The sequence below is a fragment of the Protopterus annectens genome, chromosome 3.part1 (assembly GCF_019279795.1).
Source record: "Protopterus annectens isolate FY-2018-M chromosome 3.part1, PAN1.0, whole genome shotgun sequence".
NCBI lineage: Eukaryota > Metazoa > Chordata > Ceratodontiformes > Protopteridae > Protopterus > Protopterus annectens.
This window is the reverse complement of record NC_056732.1, coordinates 1,566,615,781-1,566,639,644: the sequence shown is the minus strand read 5'-3', so window position 1 is coordinate 1,566,639,644 and position 23,864 is coordinate 1,566,615,781. Positions and strand designations below refer to the sequence as shown.

Sequence of the window (23,864 nt, the reverse complement as noted above, 5' to 3'; positions counted from 1 at the left end):
GGTTTTTCACAGGGCATTTCCATCACTATGGTCCGCAATAGTCTATACATACGTGGGTGCTGGGGTCGTGCTTTTAAAATGTTTTCCCATGGGAATAACACAGCCTTGCAAGGCACCTTGTACATTACAGTATCCTTTTGTGATTGTAGCTGTTTCAAGGACCCTAGACTGTTACGATACAGTGGACAGTTAATTTCTTAATACGTTGCTTTGTCTCTCTGGTAAGGAGTTGTACTGCTATCTTGATAGAGCTCACAAGGCCATCCTCCTCTGGGGAAGGAGTGCTGTTATGCATGTACATACATTTATTGTTCTGTAACCCAGCAAATTATTAATGATGACAGACATGAGCCTGCTGTACTGCTTACTGCCAGGTTCAGAATTCCATCACAGTACAGCTTAGCTTCACCAATTACATGCAGGCTTAGTTCTACTGCCATATTATGCGGTACAATTCAATGCATTATATAGTATTTCGAGTGTAAACTGGAACTTCATATGTGTTTCTATATATTTTACGAACAACATCCATCCGGCCATATGCATGTTGTTACCTTGACTGTGTGTATTTGTCCGTCCAGCTACACTAATCTCCACATGTGATGTCCCAGCTTCCCTTCTTTGCCTGTAGCACCCTGTTAGGACGTCCTGTTTGGTAGGCACCTGTTCCGCTATATGTGATCGACTTCACTGCATAGATAATCATCGATGCGGTGGTCCACATGTGTACAGTTATGTGCACCATGTCGTATGCAAACCTAGATGGTTTGGACGGGTACATACTACATGCGGGATGTACACATTCTGCTGACACATTCACATGCAGCCATTTACATATCTGTACCTGCGGTGGGTTGGTGACATGTGGGAGTGCGTGTTGCCAGCGTGGCATTGCCTAACACAAACATCTTACCACAGTTCAGGTATGCACATTGTGTGTGGTTGCATAGCTGCACCACGGATGCTAGCAGGTTTGGGTGCAGAGGTATACATGGGTGGGACTGACATGTACAATGAGGCTATGTGTAGTACATCGAATGCATGGGTTCTGCTTCTGGATATTGCACTTCATCATACGCCATCCAGTGTATGCAACAGAGGCGTTGCTGGGTGTGGGATATGTTGCTATGCACATGTTTGCCTGTGTTTGAGGTATCTTGCTTCCTTACTGTTGTTATGTGAACACAGCTACCCGGCTATGTACTCTCACTACTGCTTGTGACCATTATGGTTGGCACCTTTTCCAGTGCCCATAGTGGGCCATGTTATGTGGAAACTTCGGTTTGCAGGACTACACATACCCACGGCTAGTGCGGTTGACAGATCTTCACTTGTTTGCCATACTATAAGCTTATTCTGTAAGCATTTGGGTTCCTTATTTATTTTCTTATGCCATGTCTGTGTTTCATATCGTAATGTATATGTTTTATGCTACTATTACATGTATATTGCGTGAATTTTCTTGACAGGGGATCGGAGGTCATTTTCCATTTTACGATTGTTGCAGAGACACAACTGTCCAATCAGGGACTGTTCATGGCACATTCGGACAGCAGGTAACCCTGGTGACCATGGCCATGTCGCTACTGGGGTTTCCACCTTTTACAGTTTCCGATCTGGGATATTTCCGGGACTCACATCTGACTTTACAGGCCGACACATACAAGCGGTCACTATATAGCATAGAACTCCACTTGTTTGCCTAAATAATAAGCTTATTGTTGTGGCAATTTGCTTCTTATTCTGTTTCTTGTGTCATTTTAGGTATTTCTGTTACAGAAATAACCAATTCATGCTACCATTACATTAAATACGGGATATCATTGTGTCCTACAATCGTAGCACATCAGCCATTTCTAATCGTTTTCGGGACACAACTGGCCATGGAGAGACTGCCACAACCAAAGTGGGACAGGTGGTGACCTTAGTTGCTGCTCCTATGTCGGTGCGGCGCGCTGACATGCGGCTGTACACCTTCTCTGAGTGTAAACACTGACGGTGCATTGCGGACTGACGCGGTCTTATGCGTAACCTTTGCTCCTTGGACGGGTACACTTATGCCTTCGTGGCTTCTATTTGCTTCTCCGTTAATTTGGGACGGGGACTATGTTGCATACTGTACGTCCGTTTCATTCTGCACAGGACCTGGCTGCTGCCATTACTATTGTGGGCGGACCGTGGCTGTCAGCACATTAGGTTGCTCACCTCATGCCGGCTTAGACACGCCTCCAGACGCATCCTACCTGGGCTCGCTCACGTACACTACGCCGCGTGTCTGTGATTCGGTGCACTCTCATTAATATGTATATGGCGCTACTGCACCGGCTATTCCATGCACCGCCGGCGCAGGCCTTACGCCGGCCTTGCGCCGAGCTTCATGAATCCCGGGGCATGTTTATTACCTGTGTAGAAAATGCAACTTGAATTACTGTATACTGTGAAATATGGGAAAGAGATGGGAGGATAAGGGTGATGGGCACACTGTGAGAACACAACCCTGCCGAAGGAGGCAGCCAAGAGAGGCTGCAAAAGTACTTGAAAACATTTCAGAGCAGCAGAGTTTATGAAGTCTGTTACCACAGTTGCTTTCAATATACATGAAAAGGGCTATTTTTGGAAGGTAAGATTCTGGATGCAAAGAAAACAGAAATGGAATTATTCATTTTAGCAAATGAAGAGACAAGCTGTGACAAAAAATCCAGGCATGATGTAATATTCTGATTGCCCATACATAGGGCTGAGTTAATGATGATGAATAGTTTCAGACTTGCATGTTAACTGATGAATGTTGTAATTTGAAAAAAAATGAGCTGAGTAATTATTTAAATATTTTTAGTGATGAAATGCACTTTGGCAAATGTAGCTCACCTCTTATTTTATTAACTAGTTCATATATATATATATATATATATATATATATATATATATATATATATATTGATAACAGGACTTTGCAACATTACATAGCACAGGTACATAGAACAAAAGATACTCGTCCTTAGAAGAACACTTTCATAATGCATAAGCATGCATCTGGAGCTGCTAAAAGGAAGAAAAAGAGAGAAGAAGAAATCTAAACCAAAAAACAGATGGTATTCATGCAGTCTTTTCTGAGTCAAAAGTCTTCAGTGTCTTCCAGTGCGTATGAGCTGAAGCCAGAGTCTGCATCAGCAACTTGCTCCACCAGTGAAGGATCTGAATCCATTACACCTGTATAGATGCCAGGGTTGAGCATGGCCCTGGAGCACAATATGACCAGCCAAGAAATCTTTGAAAGTATCGGCACTATACCTGCTGGGCCTGAAGCTGCCAGTACTGAAAGTGGAGAAGGTTTAACTTCAGCGACAAGTGAGCAAATACAAGATACACAGAGTCCACAAAAATCTATCTCTTTTATATCGAGACTACCAGCAACTGCTGACAAACCAATGAAAGATGCTATGATTAGCTATTCTCATGATCCGGCTGAGTGGGATACTGTCTCAGAAAACATGAGGGAATACTTCTCTCACAATAGAATACAAAATACTTCCACAGATTTTTCTTCCACAAAAAGGATATATACTGATGGTGCAAGATATTTCATCCCTGAGCTGCATATTAGGAAAAAAGTAATAATGAAACTATTCCCAGTAATAAGCTAACCTACTCACCATCAACAGGAACTGTGCTCTGTATGCCTTATACACTATAGTACTTTACCCCATGTTCTTGCTACATCAGACTTTAATGACTGGAAGAATGCAGCAGTATGGTTTCATAAACATGAAAAATTCTGCTGATCATCGCAAATGTGCCTTCAAATTTAAGGAAAGAGCACATCATCAAAGCCAGATCGATTGTGCCCTTGTGGAACAAGTAGGTCATGAACAGAAAATACTGGGAAGAAGTTTTATGATGGGCTGTTGCAGTGGTGAAGTTCCTTGCTGAACGTGGGCTACCATTTAGAGGGACTATGGGAGCCAAGGTTGTGGACACAATGCTGCTGGAAGTCAAAGAGGCCAAGTATTTTTCTTTTGTTGTTAACTCAACACCAGATCTCAGCCACACTGGCCAGCTAGCAATTGTTATACAATATGTCAAGAAAAAAGGGCCTGTGGAAACAGTCCTGGGATTTGTTCCAATTCACTCTCATACAGCAGAACACCTGGAAAAGACAGTTTTGTCGGTACTATCAGAAAGAAATATTGACATTCACAACTGCCGAGGCCAGAGCTATGACAATGTTAGCAACATGTCTGGTAAATACACTGGTTTACAGGCTAGACTCTGAGCTATCAATCCACTGGCAGAGTATATGCCTTACTCAGCACATTCACTAAATCTGGTGGGAACGTGCTGCAGAGTCTTGTGTAAAATCTGTGTCTTTCTTTAATCTTTTGGAACGTGTTTACACATTTTTCTCTAGTTCATAGGTTTATAGGAGTTTACTAGGCTAATGACCACAAGGGCCTTTTTAAGCCTCACTATGTATCACACATTTCTGACAAGTTCTGATATCTTTGATAAGTGTAAGCATGGGCCTGGGAGATGAACGATTTACAGGTTACCTGTGCCCATTAGAGACATAGATGCCAAACCAGGGATGAATTTCCAGTTTCCCATCCAATTGTCCAAGTTGCACTTGAATTGGATTAGGGAGGAACTCTGCTTCACATGGATGGGGAGCATGTTCCATAGGCAGGGTAGTCTCTGGGATACATATCTCTCTCTCCAGCAGGTCCTATTTATATCACAAGCAAGGTTTAAGTCTTTAGAACGGTTCAACCCACAGATGGGAAAGTCTGAATCACCAACTTAAGAATGCTCCTGGAAATCTTTCTGTAAAGCAGCTGTCTTCAACAAGATGAGCTGCCTGTGCTGATGCAACAAAAGCATTGCGGAGAGGTTTCATTTATGTCACTGAAGTACTCAGGTTGCTGGAGAGGTCTGCTAATGAACAAGCAGGTGTGTGACATGAGGCAAAAATTCTGTCAGACCAACTAAATTATTTTCAAAATGTTGTTCTTCCTGTGTGAGAAAATGTACCGGAGAGACTGAATGCAACAAGCAAAAATTTACAAAGCATGAAAATCTCTCTTGATGAAGTGGTTACCCTGTACTGCTTACTAACTGAATATGTACAAAACATGAGATATTCACTGTATTCCTATGAAAGGGAACCCAAAGAAATGACTACCAACCATACCTATGCAGCTGAAGGAAGACGAACAAGGAAACCAAAACTATTCCATGAGGAAGCACAAATCAGTGAACAAGATTTCTCAGCAAGACACACATTCATCTTCAAGATGTTTAATTAATGAATGAATTAATTAATCAATTTTATTTTATTTACTATAAGACATTTTGTGGGGGGTACGATAACGTTGTGACATCATGTGTTGGGGGCCCCAGTCCAGTGTCCTGCCTTGGGCTCCATATGACCTTGATCCAACTCTGCACAAATATGCTTATAAATGAGAATAGCTGCAGAAGACACAGTGACAAAGCTCATGTTGATAGTAAGCAACATGTGGTTAAAAGAAACAGGCCCAAGCACATGGCTGTTACTGCAGGTTCTGTAACATTCCTTGGGAAAACCTGAGTCTTTCCAGCAAATTCCAGGACATGCTCAGTGAAGCATAAGGGTGAGTCAGCTAAGTCAAGAATATGCCTTTACCTAACCTCATAGTCAGCTGTCATAATTGTGGTGGAAATCATGAGTCCAAAAGAGAAAAGTGATTAGCTTTTGGTCAGCAGTACCACAAATGCAATAAGTGGAATCATTTTCAAAGATTTTTTAAATCAAACAAGGTACATTCTTTTATTAAAAGAGGACATTCCAAAAGGCAAGTTGATCAATTAGAAAGCTGAAACCCTACTTTTTATGTTGATGGCATGTCTGTGCTTGGTGAAACAGTTAATGCAGTAGATTTGTGGTCAAAAACAATCTTTTGTACTGTTTGGATGAATGGGAGTCCTGTAGAGTTTAAAGTACTGTAGATACTGGCTCAAAGTACAATGTTATGTCAGCCAAAACATTTGATAGAGTAAATCTACAGAACAACTTAATTTGACAAAGTGTGTGTGAAGCTTGTTGTTTATGGTGGTAAAGGGATTCAAACCGAAGGCTCAGTAGTGCTTTCATGTTACTCTGCTGGGAACAGCTATGACTTTCAATTTTTTGTAGTCAAGAGACACGTGCAATCATTATTAGGTCTCCGAGACAGTTTGAAAATGGAACTGATTTCATTTAATAAAGTTCACCATGCAAGCCTATATGACAGCAAATCAAATTTCGCCCCAAACTATTTTTTCTGAGTATGCTGATGTTTTTGCAGACAAACTAGGTAAACTACCAGTTGTGTACTCAATGAAGTTAGACCTAGAGGTCAGCCCAGATACCAGATCAGCACAGAAAGTTCCAGCAGCTATACAGAATAGAGTCAAGGCCGAGTTAGACAAAATGGTGCAGCTAGGAGTAATTTGTCTAGTAGAAGAACCTACTGAATAGGTATCCTTCAAGGTTGTAGCTCATAAGAAAAGCTAAGATGATATCAGAATATGTATTGATCCAAGAGATTTGAACAAAGCATTAAAAAGGCCTCATCCAATGCACACAGTCAAAGAGGTTGCTGCCCTCATGCCAAATGCCACTGTTTTCTCTGTCTTGGATGCAAAGAGTTAATTTTGGCAAATTTTGCTTGACTGAAAATCTTTATTGTTAACCACATTCAGTACACAATTTGGAAGTTACAGATTTCTGAGAATGCCATTTGGAATAAATTCTGCCAGTGAAGTCTTTAAGCGTGCAATGGAGCAAATTCTTTCTGGCTATCCGTGTGCTATTATAGTAGATGAAATTCTAGTAGGAGGCAATGCTGAAGTTGAACATAACAGAAACCTCAAGAAAGTTCTGGGAAGAGCATGTGAATTAAATCTTAAGTTGAAGCCTCAGAAGTGCAAGTTCAGGCTGCAAGAAGTTACATTTTGGTCATTTGTTTACCAGTTCTAGCTTGGGACCAGATCCTTCAAAGCAAATAGCAATTCACGACATGGCAGCTCCAGACAATCTGCAAGCCCTACAACATTTTCTTGGCATGGTCAATTATCTAGGCAAGTTCATTCCAGATTTAAGTCATCTTTCAGCACCTCTCAGGTAACTGAAATGCAAAGAAAATTGCCAACCGACCAACTCTCCGCTGATGTTTACAAATCAGTTACTCTTTCCTGTGATGCTTCTAAGTTTGGTCTAGGTGCAGTCATTCTTCAAGAGGGCTGACCAGCAGCTTATGCATTGAGAATTCTTACCCAAACCAAGTTCCATATATATTTTATGGTATACCTATCCAGATTGAAACTGATACCTTTAGTTACTATTTTGAGAAAGCCTATGCATACAATTCCAGCTAGACTGCAACGCATGATGCTCAAATTGCAGAAGTACAATTTCAGTCTTGTTTACACAAAAGGCAAACTTCTTTATCTTGCTGATACTTTCTCCAGATCACCCAGAAAAAAAAACACAGAACAGCATAGCAATGAGCACCTTGATTTTGAGGTCATGGAAGTCAGAAATTTTTCTTCCACACGTCTTGATGAGCTCAGAACTCACACAGCTTCAGATGCAATTCTCCAGAAGCTAAAGCTCTGTCAGTTGAGGATGGCCTTCAAGGCAATCTTGTTTACCAGTAGAAGTGCAGCCTTATTTTCCATACAGAGATAAGATTTTGTCAGACTATGGTATCATCATGAAAGGTCCTAAAATGATTGTTCCAAAATCCTTGCAACAAGAGAACATTAAGATCTTGCATCGTGGCCACCCGGAAACTAATTCTACCAAAATAAATGTGAGAGGTCCAGTATTTTGGCCTTCTATGTCAAGAGATATTGAGAAAGTACTTTCATCTTGTTCAGTATGTAATAGTACAAAGCCACATCAACAGAAAGAATCACTTCAGTTAAGCAAGATTCCTGAACTACCTTAGTCGACAGTAGCCACAGATATTTTTCAGTGGAATGGTCAACATTATTTGGTGTTAGTAGATTCTTAAATTGGTTTAAGATTGACCTATTTCCCAACCTAACTTCCAATATTGTCATTACTAAGTTGAAGCAACATTTTTCTATCCATGGTAGTCCACAAAGAGTTATTTCTGACAATGGTGCACAGTTTACAAGTCAGCAGTTCAAGAGATTTGCAGAACAGTGGGGCTTTGTTCATATTACAAGTAGTACTAAATATCCCCAGTCAAACAGTTTGGCTGAATGTGCAGTTCAAAGTGCAAAACAGCTGTTAGAGAAATCCAGATGTGACAATAATGATGTTTTTCACAACTTGTTAAATCTCAGAAACATTCCTCGTGATAAACATCTTGGTTCACCTGCCCAGAGACTTATGTTGAGACAAACCAGAACCACATTACCAATCAGCAGTAATTTATTGGTTCCATGTGCTAAGAACAACAAAGTAGTAAAAGCCCAATTGTTGAAGGATTTGTCCCAGAAGTCTTACTAAGATAACAAACCACTCAGTTCATTGAAAAAAAGGGAGATAGTGAGCATGCAGACATCAAAAGGTTTTGATCGCATCAGATTTGTATAAAATTTGTGTCAAGAGCCGAGGTTGTACATTGTGGAATCACAAGAAATGGAATTCGGATGAAATCAGAAGCATTTGTTACCAGTGTTACATCATCTTGCCTGTGACAAAGACTCTAGTTCTCAGAATGGCTTGTCCAATGTTCCTGTTCCAGAGGACATTCCGTCAGCAGTCCCTGTTCCTGAGAAAATTCCTGAGGCTCCTCAAGTATAACATTCCCCAGTGACTGTCCCTGTTGCTAAGTCCAGTCCTAACTATTATGTCACGAGATCAGGTCGCATCTCAAAATCTTCTTCTAGATATATGGCAACCTGGACATGAGTGTTTTTTTATTAGTGTCTGTATAATTGCATCCCTATTGAAATGTCATTGTTTATATGAAATAGCTGAGTAAAGAGGGAGGATGTAGATCAGGGTGTGTGATATATGATTAAGAAACTTTCCAGTGAGTCAGCAGTGCATATAAGTACTGAGCACGTGCAAGCTAGGCTGCCATTTTGAGTGAGTAGCCAGAGTGTGAGCATGCAAGTATGTAGTCACTCAATTAGACAGTTCATTTAAGTTTAGTGTTCCTAGCATCTATCCTGATGTATTTGCATACAATAAACTACTTAGACAAACACCCAAGCCGCAATGTCCTCTTAATGCACATAAGAAGAGCGACAGGACCCACTAGGCAAAACCTCCAGAGGAACCTTTAAGGTAGTCTGTTGAACTTTACATAATAAGTTCATAAGTACTTACTAGGCTATTAATTCATGATGAGCTTTAGAAGCCTAGCTATACATGAAGTCTTTATCCCTTATATTTTAAGTATGAATTCCCAAGAGATGAATGGAACATTTACATAGGGCCTCCATCCACGATGGACAAGGATGTTAAACCAGGGGTTAATTTGCAGTTACTCATCCATGTGTCTGGATTACATCTGCTGATCAGTGTAAGAGAAGTAATTCATTTTATGTGGAGAGGAAGATAATTTCTTCTTTTAAAGGTCTAAAAAGGTAATCATGGTAACTGCCAAACAATAGAGTATAATAAGCAGGAATACACTGATTAATAGCAGCAAACATAATATACAAGACAAGGATAGGTAGATTAATGTCAGCTATTGCACTGTGGAGAGAATGCATTAGAGACATGTTGAACAAAGTTCAGTACATCAGCTCCAGTTCCATTTTCAAGCTATCACTATCTGCTATCACTAAGACAATAGGATACGTACCTTGGAGACAAGCTAAAGTAATACAGACAGTGTATGTTTGCAAACACTGTTCACACATAATAGTATAAAAGGCTGTGTTTTTATAGAGTGAGAAATTTGCCAAGATATCGTGACTATTCCCTTATTGGAAAGCATTCTCTCCTAATGCTCCCACAACATCCCTAATGAAATTATCCTCCTTGGGGACGTGAACATAAATTGGGAAACACTCACCACTCCTAACTCAACATACCATATAAATCTATATGGCTGTTCATAACTTATCTCCCAGCCTACTCATACCAATAACACTCATTCTACCAGTACACTTATTGACTGGATTCTTGTCTCAAATCCCTCTAAATACTATAGTCCTGAAACACTCTCTGACTCCCTGAGTGACCACTCTCCAATAAAGTTACTTAGACATACCTCCCACTTACCTAAACCACATAGATACATAACTTGCCATAAATTATCCAAATTCAACCCAGAAACTTTTAATAATCTCTTACTCGGAATAAATTGGAACTTCCTCACCAAGCTCCCACTTGATGAAGCAGCTCAGGCTTTTAACTCAACCTTCTTAAATATCTCAAACTCACTAGCCCCATTATGGAAAGTAAGGATAAAAGCTACTATATCCCCTTGGCTATCTAAGAATACTCACACTCTCATGACAGCCAGAAACCAAGCCTGGAAAACTTAAACCCAAACTAAACTACCAGCAGATCTGCAAAAGTATAAGGAACTGAGAAATAAGACAAAAAATATTGATAAAGATAAAAACGACTTATACTATTCTCCAGCTGCCCTAAAATCAGATCCCAAACACTTCTGGAATGCCATAAACCAAATACTTCATCCTGGTAATCCTACTTCACCTAATCCATCTCCTGACAAATTTCCCAAACAGACTGTTAACACCTTCAATGCCTATTTCATTCAGTCAATAGCCACACTTTTCAAGTCCTAACCTAAAATACTCCAGTAACAATGTTTCAAATTGCTTGGAATCTCCAGCCACAGCCAACTCTGCAGACCCTTTTTTCCTTAAAGCAGTCCCTACTGCTTACATCAAAACTCTTCTTTTCAACCTACAACCATGCTCTGTTTCTGTTGACAGTATCCCATCTTACTTTCTTCAGATTGCTGCTCCCTCTATTGCTTTGCCAGTATCTATTTTAATCAACCGTTCCATCTCTGAAGCTAAAGTACCTGCTATCTGGAAACAATTCTACACCATACCTATTCACAAAGGTGGCAATTCCGCAGAACTCTCAAACTTCAGACCAATAGCTATCCTCACCCCAATGCAATATCTTATACAGGGCACACTCCTCACTACCACTCAGCATGGTTTCCGACCCAAACACTGTACCACTACAGCTCTACTTTGCTTTTTCAGCACCATTTCTGTAGCTAGAGAGAATAATAAACTTATCTCATGCTTATTCCTTGACCTCTCAATAAACAAACTTATCTCATACTTATTCCTTGACCTCTCAAAAGCCTTCAACACTATCTCACATCCTCTGCTACTGAATAAACTCTCTGATCTCAACTTCTCTACAACAATAGCATGGTTCTCCAGCTATCTCACTCACTGACAGCAATCAGTAAGATGGCACTCCTCACTATCATCTCCCCTTCCAGTGAAAATGGGTGTTCCCCAAGGATCCATCCTTGGACCACTACTTTTCAATATCTTCACCAACTCACTCTACTCCTCTTGTCCACAATCCTCATTAGTCTAATATGCAGATGACTCCACAATTATCACCATTGCTAACTCATCCTCTGAACTTCTAACAGCTACCCAGTCTTCTTTCAATTCTGTTGAAACCTGGCTCACCAATAATCAGTTCATCCTTAATCCCCCAAAAAAAAAAAAAAAACCTTACTCTTTCTCCCCAAAACAGTTACTCATATCAAATCTACTTTTCAAATAAAATCACTAAATCACACTCTCATAATTGCTGACTCTAGTACTAAGCTCCTTGGTGTAACTATTAATGATCAGCTAAAAGTTGACATCCATATAAATAACTGTATCAGGAAAACACATCAAAAACTAGGACTTCTTTACAGAAATAAAAAAATTCCTAACCCTTGAATCTAGAACTACAATCACACATGCTTATCTTCTGCCATGCCTAACATACTGCTCCCAAATACTCACAAATCTTAACTCCACCTTACTTAGCAAACTCGAATCAACCTATTACAAAATAGCCAGATTTGCTGGACAACAAACCTACAAATCTCACCACTGTACCTCTCTCAAACATCTAAACTGGCTTGAACTACCACACCTCCTACTCCTCTCTCAGCTTTAAATTATACACTCCTTTATTTATTCACCATCCTACTGTCTAGCACTAGGCACCATAATCTCCCACTATGTCTCATGCAGACCATAATTTCTTCTCCTCTATGCCAAAACATTTACAACTTAAACTAGTCTACTTCATCATTTTTTACCTAACACTATCTCCTTTCCTTCTGCTGCAGTATTTTTCATAAAATTTTTATAGATAATTGGGTACTTTTCCATTAAACCCCTACCAGGCGTGTCACCTTATTCCTAACCAGTATGGTTCTGTTGTTTTAACTGACCTGTTCCCTCTTCTACCGGCCTTTTTTTATTACGTTTTACTTGATCAGCTTGTTACATTTTTGGCCTTTAAATTATTTTTGGAGTCAACGATTACTACACACTTCAAAATAATAAACCGCTTCTCTTTCTGTCCCTCAGCTATGATTTGCAAACAATGTTTCTATGATTTTTATTGGTCAGAGATTGAGATCTGCTCTCATATGAGGTTTCACTTCTGATCAACATGCATTATCCAGAAGGATCATCACCGATCAGGCTTATCTCTTTCACAGATAAAAACTCCAGTAGTGTGAAAACTAAATGCCAGTCTAATAATTGGGCGATCTTTGTTGTGAGATCGTACTCCACCATTCTGTCACCAGAAGCCCGTAACACATGAAAACTAACGTCATTCGCAGCGCTGAAAAACTATTAAAGTATGCACAAACAATGGTGCTCTGTGAAAGTTGTTTCATTTGGTATTAAACTATTGAAGATGTATTTCACTAATGAACATTTTGTCAGGAGATAAAGATATTATGAGGAACAGACCAAAAATATGAAGTAAAAGCCTGGGCTTTCTGTGGAAATCCGGATGATTGAGAGGTTATGTGTATGGGAAATTTTTTAGGGCATAACATAACACTCAACACCCAAGATCAAAGACAAATCCAGAAACAAACGGAGACATTTCTTTAACATTAGTTGTAAAACTTGAAAAGCTGACAGAATAAGAAATAGGGCGAGACATGTGGTAGGGGTTTAACGGAAAAGTACCGATAATTGTAACTGCATATATATGATAACTGTTCTACAAGTTTTATTATGAATGATTATAATGTTAACTGTGTTTGTAATGGTTATATTTTTTGTAACTATGTTTTGGAGCTTTTCTCTCCAGACCTCTGCTGAAAAATGGCTTTTGCTCAGTCAGACAATCCCGGTTAACAAATGTAAACTAAAATAAATAAATAAATAATGAGCCATAGGCTACAGGTATGTTTTAGGGATGTAAGTAATGGGTTGATGATAAAAATATAGAAGATAAAATGGAGAAAATTTACAACAGCTGAAACTGGTTAAGGGTTATGTTCATGGGCCAGCCATAAATTGTGAAGTAAGCATGTTTGAAAATGGTTAGTTGTTGGAAGTAGATGTCTCAGTGCATGTCTTCACAGGTGAATTAAAAGAGGTCTTTACTTATAGTTTAAATGCTCCATGTAATGGCTAAATGCATGGAAGATTTGTTTGTGTTTTGAAGGCTGTGAAGGGTCTTCTGACCTTATCTGAATGAGCAATTTGTTCCATTCCAACGAGACATAGATACTAGATATTCAGTCCCATTTTAACATCTATTTTGTTTAAGCAAGTTACATTGTAGTTACATGAACTAATCTGTCTGTTGGATGTGGACCAGTTTAGCTTAATAGCCATTTCTGGAACGGATGCAGTTAGAATTAATTTGTGAGTGAGGCTGAGGTGAATGACCTTGATTTTGTTTTCTAATGGCATACAGTTTTCATCTTGTTACAGTTATGGGTGGAAACTGGTTGTTTGGCAACAACTGTACTTATTTTATTGTTGGCCGTTTTCATTTTTCATAGTATGGTTTTGGGGTGGTACCAGTAATAATACTTTGATATTGATGTCAGTGGTAAGAATGAGAGCATCCTGCAGAATGCAAATAAATTCTTGTTTATGTCTTTTTTGGCAATCTAAATACAACCATGTAAGATAAGTTTATGTTTGATAACAATGTCCAGATACTTCCAGTCTGATATGGCTTCATTTTGCCCATTTGATCTATGAACTACAAGACTTACATTTTAAATTGTTAGTCTCATCAGGGGATTTTTCAGAGATGTGAAGGCCCTTTTTACTTTTCAGTAAGAATTAAGTTCATGAGGGTGTTGCACAAATGTTGCATGTCTGATATGAGAATTGGTAGGTTCTTAGCATAATATATAACTGATGAGTTGTCTGCATATTATAACATTTAATTAGACATGGCACTGCCCTCTAGCAAAGCAGACAACCAACTGCAGGCCATTATATTATTAACTTCTGCCCATCCAAAAACTTACATTCTGGAAGCACAGCAGCTATCTCTCATGCCTTTTACACCATTCCACACCTAACACACTCTTATCCATGCATTCTCCAAGTCAACATCCCAACCACTACTACATCATTTACCACACACACACACACACACACACACACACACACACACACACACACACACACACACACACACACACACACACACACACACTCCATCCCCATACCCATGAACAACACATAAAAATCAACCAATACCACTAAATTTACCATACACTCCATCATATACCCATACACACATACTATATGCTTTTGGTCTCTCAGGTCAATAGAAAAAAAACACATGATGAAATACAGCCAACCACTCACTCAGAACACTACAGGCACACACATCAGATGCATTCAACCACTCACACCAAGCAGCAAAATCTTTACTGCAACACACTTTTTGACTATTCATTCTTACTCACGCCAAACTTTAATTTTATTTGTATTTGCTATCCAGCTAAGAACACTGATCTCCGTGGACTTTTTTCATCTTCAGTCCAAGAACACTGTCTGGCTAAGTGACTTGCTTACAGTCACACATTTAGGCAAATGAAGGCTGAAGGAGTCAAACTCTGGAGCACAGGAAGGAGTTTATCAACAGCTCATACCCCCTGCACCAAAAAATATGTATCCCAGACTCACGTTCAAAAACCCCACTAACACACAGCACATACTATTGACCACTCACACCAAACAACATAATCCACACCTCAGTAAACCTTAACACTTTTCCACCCCCTCATTCTCACTCACTCAAAACATATCTGCAAAACACATGAAACACACATACACACACACACACACACACACACACACACACACACACACACACACACACACACACACACACACACACACACACACACACACACACACACACACACACACACAAGAATCAATGTTGCAACATCGACAGTATGTTTCACAGAAACGTAGATGAGACAACTCACTTAAGCAAAAGTGCATTTTATAGAAAATGCACTTTCTTGAAAAAAAAATGCCAAAACAATTACACAAATAAAACACTACTCACATTTATGCAGCCCTCCTGCATCCCCCATGTGGGAGGCTCTGCCCCCCACACCCCGCCTACTTTAATATGCTCACTCCGAGATCGCACTACAGTGGGGAAAAGGGAATATTCCCTTATCCCCGTTGTACCATGATCTAAGCAACAGTTTGCTTAGTTGTACAATCAACACTACATGTTGATGTACAACTAAATCTACAAGGAAACTGCATGTTGTTTTTTTTTTTTAGCGAAAGTGCATTTGTGATAAAATGCACTTTCACTAAAGTGAATTCGCTCAAGTGCGTTTCGATTAAACATACTTTCGATATTCATACTAGGACCTACACACACACACGCACACACACACACACACACACACACACACACATGCAAAACAGTCACCCACAAGCTCCTACATGTAAACATACTGCTCTAGTCAACTATCTCTGTTACATAGTAAGGACAAAGGTAGACCTACCACAGTGATGTCACCTGCATACACATTCTTGGCAACTATATGAGTGTATGTGCATATGTGTGTATGTACATAAATATATATATATATATATATATATATATATATATATATATATATATATATATATATCTACACACACACAGAGATTGACAAATATCAGCTGGTGTGTATAGTCAATGAGAGGTCCACTTCAATGAAAAGTTTTGCATGAGCTGGACCTCGATAATACAACTGTTGATGAATAAGATGACAGCCGCATAAGCACATCCAAGATTGCTGTTCAATCCATGCTTGAGATGTCAGCCAGGACGGTCAGCATATATGTCATGCACCACAACACAAAAGCAAAATACAGTGATCTCCAACTCTAGGATGCTAGAGCTATACCTCCACAAACCCAGGCAACAAAAAACACACGTAGGGGATGAAGAAGAAGGCATTAATGAATGGACTGATAATTAACATCATTTGCAAGAGGAAGGCAGGTGGCGTGGTGTACTGAGGTGAAAGTGATGTGGCTATATCTAGTAGTAGCTGTGTCAGATGACAAAACAACCATGTCACTGCAGAGAGAGTAACATGACTGCACGCCCTGTTCTCCTATAGCATCAGATCTTACCACATTTCTAACCATACAGTATAATTTACCTGTAGCAAAAGCATTACCTGCACAGGCTGCAAGACACACACAGGACATATTTGTTGAGATGCACCAGGTGGAACAATTCCAAAAAGTCTAGCTAGGGTAGGGTGAAGTGGGTGGCTGTCCCAGGAACAAGGTGTTAGGGGGCATGGAGCAGTATTAAAGTACAAGCATTCAGAAATGAACAATGAATGAATGCTACTGTATTTGTGGTGATGGCTGAAGTGCTAAAACACTTTATGTGTGGTACTCAAATTGCAAGAAGTGTTTTTTTGTTCTTCAGCTTAGAGTTGAGGGGGTTCCAGATTGGGCATTGGACTGGCCAGCAGGCAAGGTACCTAGTGCTCTCGAAATCAATGTCTGTGTTGGTTTTAAGAGTTATACCCTCAGCATTTATCTTGGAGTCATCTAGATCAAGGTAATGGTGAGACAACACCCATGACCCAGCTCAACATGCTTTCCAGCTTGATCACATGAAAGTATGTTAACCCAGAGCTTACTTGCACAGCAAGATTGGCTATGGCAATGGTGGCACAATATTACAAAAGGGGTCATTGTGCAGGATCCTGAAGGAGATCTTCTAGTGCAGCCTTGTTGTGCTCTGAGTGAGCATTTTGAGAGATGTAGTATATCAAACTGGACACAGTCTCCCAGCTCTGAAAATTGAAGCACTATTCTTGAAATAAAACACTGTTGAACTCACCCACCTCAGTGTTCTTTCTTCTTTGAGAAATGTTTTTGCATAATATGTTATGAATCATAAGAGTAGGACATTATGTAGATAGATCAAATACTACAGCATGTGTCATCTCCTGCATCTCCTATAGTTCATTTTATCATCTGCAATCTCCAAGATACATTGCGCCTAACACATCTCTCTCTCTCTCTCTCTCTATATATATATATATATATATATATATATATATATATATATATATATATATATATATATATCGGAATTACGCTTTATTGAATCGTAGTTAACACAGTTCAGTTTAGCGAATGTATGTTTACATGAAAACACACTTTCATGAATAACACTACACCAAACCAAAATAGAAAACACACACACAAAAATAAAAATACACAACAAAAGCATTTTTGCAGTGGGGAAAGCCTCCCTGCACCCCCACACCCCCCGCTACTTATATATACTAACTCTGAGATCACACTACAGTGGAGAAAAGGGAATTTTCCCTTAACCTCACTGCAATTCGATCTATAACAACTCTTTGGTGTAGTGTTATTCCCGAAAGTGCATTTTCCTGTAAATGCACTTTTGCTAAAGTGGACTGAGTTAACTACAATTCAATAAATCATATTTTTGATGGGTCAAAGTAGGTCCATACATATATATATATATATATATATATATGTACTGTAGATATATAAGATAATAGGATCATAGGAGGTTACTAGGCTAATGGCCCTGGGGCCCTTACATGCCTAGCCAAGAGTTTGTCCCAAAAAAGAAACCTCAGTCAGCACCTGCCCCCCTGTCAATGAGGGACACAGGTGGAACCCCTGGGACAAATTTGTGAATTCTCATCCATTCATCAAGGTTGTGCTTCAAGAGGGCTGGGGCAGCCTCTGGGAGAAAAACCTATCTGTCCTGAAGGTTTTGTTGATGTTGCATATTAGATTCAGGCCTTTTGAGTGGGTAATGTGTGAGGAGTTAGACTTACGGATATGGAGCATCTTTAGTAGGGCAGGGTCGAAGATTGCCTTGTAGGCGAGACACAGATCACTCCTGAGCAATCTGGACAATACCAAACAGAGTGATAGTGATTTGACCTTGTCCACATAGGACAGGTGTTGGAGACCATGGATTCTCTTTGTGAGGTATTTCAATGGCCTTTCCAGTTAGTGCAGATGTTTGGAGAGGTACATACCAAATGGGGTGAACCAAGTAATAGGCTTTTCTAACCACTGCCACTACATGATAGTCAAATGTCAGGTTGTTATCAAACTGAGTGCCCAGGTCTCTCACCACAGGTTGTGGGCTTAAGAGGTTGTCGTTTATATGGTAATCAGTAGGGGCTGTGTTTTTGCTGAATGGTATGATGATACTTTTTTTGTGTTTAGCTTGAGGCCATGACTTTGGCACCAGTCATTATTTGCAGTGAGACCCTCTTGTAGCATGTTAACATCATTTGGGGAATTGATGATAGCACTCAACTTACAGTCATCTGCAAACTTGGTCAGCCACAGGCCTTATGTCTTTGCCTGGACCTCTGAGAAGTAGATTCCAAACAGTAGGGGTCCTAGGACAGATCTCTGTGGAAATCCACTAGTGACAGACCTGCTATTGGAGGTGGAGACATCTATTTTGACTTTGAGGGTCCTGCCGGCGAGCCAGTTGGCCACCCACCTGATGAGATAGGAATTTCCGTCAAGTTGTGTTAGCTTTTCAATGATGCCCAAGTGGGGGATTGTGTCAAAGGCCTTGGCCAAGTCAAGTTGAACTGTATGCACTGACTTTCCCTCATCCAGGACCTTGGTGACAGTCTCTAGGAAGTCAACTAGGTTCAACAGACAAGATCTGCCCTTTACAAATCTGAATTGGGTGGGGTCATGTGCTTGGAGATTGCCTATGTCCTTGTTTACGAGATCCATAATAATACGCTCCATGGCTTTACAGATCAGACTTGTCAAGCTAATGGGGCTATAGTTTCCAGGGTCAGTAGTGGCACCGCCTTTGTGCAAGTGGATGACAATGGCAGTTCTCCACTCTTCTGGAATGAAGCATGTACTTAGGCTGTGTTTGAATAGGGTGCTCAATGGCAATGCCAGTTGTTGCTGGAGATGGTGCGAAATACAGCCTGGGATACTATCAGGTTCCATGGAAGCTGGGTTCTTTGCTTTGGATAGGGCTTTTAGCATTTGATCTATGGAGACATGAGGTGTGGGACAAGTATCAGGGATGTCGAAAGGGCCTTTTAAAGTTTGAGCTGAACCTATCTGCTAGCAGGTTTGCTAAGTCAAAAGGATCAGTGTAAGTGATACTCTTAAGTACTAATTCAGAACAAACCTGGGCTTTGCCAGGGATGTTATGACATAACTGAAGATGGCTTTGTGGTTTCCCTTTGTTCCAGAGGCTAGTTTTGATTCATAATTGGCTTTGGAGGCTTTCACTAGTGATCTAATTTGCTTGTTGAGGCTAAGGAGGGAGATTTTCCAATTTTGAATATGTTCCTTTTTACCCTTGGACAACAGTTTCTTCCTTTTGCTGTAAAGCCTGTTGATAGAGGATGTCCACCAGACAGGTTTGTGTTTCTTTGAGGAGCAGGTTTTAATTCTATTGGGTATAGACAGTAGTACAGGTGCTTGTATACTGCACTTGCGTACTGTTCAGCGTAGTTGTCTGCATCCTCTGAGGGGGGCAGTGGTGTGAAGCTACAGATACCCTCCTTTAGTAGGCTGTAGTCAGCTTTTGAGAAGTTTTTTTAGCTTGAATATGGTTAGGGGGATTGGGTGGAATAGGAACTTCGAAGGAGACAGCCCACTGATCTGATCTCACCAAGGAAGAACATGCTGTGGGAGTGGTGCAGTGGTCAACCATGTTGGTGAGAACCAAGTCCAGAATGTTATCTCCCCCTGTGGGGGATGAGACAAGCTGGTCTAGTGTGTTTGAATTGATGAAGTCACGGAATAGTTGAGTGAGTGCATTAGTGCAGGAATAGTTCACCCAGTCTATGGTGGGGTACTTGAAGTCACCAAGGATCAGGGTGTTAGGGGGTACCTTAATGGAGTCAAGCAGATCCAGGTAAGAGGAACGGGTATCCTGAGTCATGGGTGGGGATATATAGCTGGCTATAACTTGAATGGGTGTCTTGCCAACTGTCAATTTCACCTGGAGTAGTTCCAGTGCATCATGCTGGCAAACCAGTCTGGAGGTATGCCAGTCCTTAATGAAGATAGAGACTCCACCACCCTTAGTCTTCCCAACCTCATTTTGTGATTGGAATGTGTGGAATGAATTGTAGCCTGGTAAGGCAGGGGTGCTCTCTGCAGCCTTGAACCAAGTTTCCGTGACAGCACAGACATCGGCATCTTCAAGTGCAAGAAGAGTCTCCAGTGAGTGCATTTTCAGATTAAGGCTCCTAGCATTAAGTAGCATGACCTTCAATTTGCTTTTTGACAGATCATTTATGTTGGAAGATTTGTCTTTGTGACATTGCCTAAAAAAGGCACAATGGGGGAGGTGAGAGCCTTGTTCAGGATCTGGAAACCCAGTAGTGACAGGTGAAGGCCATCTCTGGCAAAGCATCAAGGCTTGTCGTCCATGTCATCCCAGGCAGACAGATACTGGATCCCCTTGGAATGACACAAGAAACTAAGCCAATTGTTGAAGTCAATTATTTTTTATTGGCATTGTGGTATCATTCTTGGTGAAGGTAAGATGCTGCTTATGGCTAGGATCATACCAGTCTGGGACACATACTCTGAGAGCTCAGTCATGTCTCTCTTCATATAGTCCAGGGAGGTACTTCTCAAGTCATTCACACTAACATGAACAATGACAGAGTTGTGCTTGTACTTGTTGTAGAGAGACTTAAGTGCATGCGTGATGTGGCAGATTCTGGCACCAGACAGACAACTGACTGTGATCTTCTCCTTGCCGAGCCTGGTGAGGGGGACATCGGTGTGTCTCACAATTGAGTCACCAATGACTAGTATGTTTGGTTTATTGTTATGTCTTGTGGACTGTGATGACTTACTGTTTTGCCTTATGAGCTGTGTTTGTGAGACACTGGTGTGTTGTCTGCTGTGTGTGATGTGTTTGGTGTTGTGTGTATATAATGTACTGTGTAACTTAGCCATGATGCCAGCTTGAGTACCCATGATCTGTTGAGACAGCTGCATATGTGGTCATTGGACTTCACTATAACATGGACCTGCAAAGGCATAATTCAGCACTGTCACAGTCCCCACATAAGCCATTACCCACACTTGGAGCATCCTTCCTGTTTGCTTGGTATTGTACATTCATATTACCATATATGCTTTGCAACACCATGAACATCTTCTTGTACATGCCCCTTAGTACTGCAGGACACAAATTTCATATGCTCCTCTGTAGATTCCATCTCCACAGAGTGTATGTGTGTGTGTGCGTGTGTGTGTGTGTGTGTGTGTGTGTGTGTGTGTGTGTGTGTGTGTGTGTGTGTGTGTATGTGTGTGTGTGTGTGTGTGTGTGTGTGTGCGTGTGTGCATGTGTGTGTGTGTGTGTGTGTGTGTGTGTGTGTGTTTGTGTGTGTGTGACCCAACTCTGTCTCTGTCAGCCACAGTGGAAACCGTAAATGAACAGCCAACAACCATGTCTTCTGCAACAATAGCTGTGTCAAGTGAGTGCATGACACCATCTATAGCTGAAATCTTAATAGTGTACTGTCAATAATACTGTCCACAATATCCGTAGTCGTACCATCTGTACTATCATAATCATTTTGATATTAAAAAGACGGATACAGTGGGCCTAGTCAATAAAGACATTTCCCTTAATTCATCAGCATTATCATCCTATCCAGAATGTGTGGATAGTCTTGCAGGACAGACATGCAGGAGCTGGTATGTAAATCGAGCAGAAAAGTGTGCCCCATTAGTGCTGGGAGGCTTCCAGCATGTAGATGAGGATGTGAATACTGTGGCTCTGGCACTGCCATGGATTTTCCAAAAAGCTCAGAACACTTTGGCAAATCCATGTGGTGCTATACCTTGCAGAGGGTCCTTTGGAGATAGCAATATCTGAGGACAACATTTTGCTCCATGTATATGCCAACAGCACACCTGGATTAGAGGCTTCTGTGACTGTGCATTCAGACTTTATGTAACAGCAAATGCTATCTTCCTGTCCTATCCTCAATTCATATTATCACAGCTGGGAAATTTCTAACACTGCTGACCCTGAATGCTTCTACATTATGAGGCCTTAAATAGCATGATCGTGTAATTCTTATTGAAAGTATTTATATTTTCCCTATATTTTTATAAATGCAGAGTCCTAAAAGCTTTTTCTTCTTCTTTCGGCTTTTCCCAGTTAGAGTCCTAAAAGCTATATTTACAAAATGAATGACCAAGTCATATTGCACTGCTTAACAGTTAGATTATATGGCCATGTCATTTTTGTCTTTAACATTTATTTTTCATACTAATGCAGCTGAGAGTAGTTGCAAAACAAACAGTATGTAGTGCTAACAAAATTTACTTACCATGAAATTGAGAAATTAAATCTTGGGTGAATTATCCAAAGCTTTTGACATTAAGCCCTGAGAACATATGTTATATCTAAAACATCTGATATTAATGATTAGATCTAGGTAATTCCCATGTGTGCATAGTTTGTTTGTCTTTTTGGCTTTTACCGGTTAGGGGTCACCACAGCTGAACTGCTAATGATTGGCAGTATATTTTTATGATGCCGAGTTGCCAGCCCAATGCCCAACCTTCAGCAAAGGCACGCCCATTCACACATGTCTTTCAGAGGCCACTCGACCGCAGGGAGGACATGCAGACTCCACATAGAAGGCACTCCAGCCAAGAATCAAACAGGAGAACCTCTTGCTGTGAGGCAACAACGCTACCGCTGTACCACCACGGCTTCACTCCCATCTATTCTGCTCCTTCCCGTCCAAGGTTTGTCTCTACTACATCCCACCCTATATTACTTATCCAACCTGTGTCTGCATCTGTTCATCCAATGTGCTTCCCATGTCATCTGACTGTTTCACTACTATCTCCATTTGTTATATCTGTCAAATCGTCTTGCTTAACTGTGTATTCTGCCATCTACAATTCCATGCATAGCTACCATTACTACCTTGTTTCTTGAGCTATATCCTTTCCTTCCTAACCATGCTTTCTTCAAAAAAATGGGGTATTTTCCCAACAAGAATTAACTACACTGCATGCATGTTCCCAGTGCCTATAGTAATGCCTTAGTTTGCTGGGTAATCTCCTATGTGTCTAATGATGTCTGCTTGAACTGTTCTCTATGCTATCTATTTATCCACCCATTCACCCATGCATATATCTGTCCAAAAATGCCAGAATGACAGGTCCTAGAATAACTCAGTTTCTCTGACAGAATTCTGCCCGATGGCTCAATTACCACCACCTAATCAAGTCCATTAATTCTATAGAGGCAGGAGATAGTCATTCTATAGTTAGGGTTGTGTGGCAGGGAGTGGGGCAGCTGTGAGTCTAGAACAGTGAATTAATCTTCACTCACGTAG

General features: G+C 40.5%; 1 protein-coding gene across 1 annotated transcript in view; it reads right to left on the bottom strand.

Moving 5' to 3' along the window:
- LOC122797806 (msx2-interacting protein-like) overlaps window positions 1-23,372 on the bottom strand; it is a 377,273-nt gene extending 353,901 nt beyond the window's left edge. The window contains exon 1 of the mRNA XM_044066327.1: window positions 23,307-23,372. Within this exon, the coding sequence (XP_043922262.1) occupies window positions 23,307-23,372 (66 nt within the window). The remainder of the gene's footprint in view (window positions 1-23,306) is intronic.
- Window positions 23,373-23,864: the final 492 nt, after the last annotated feature.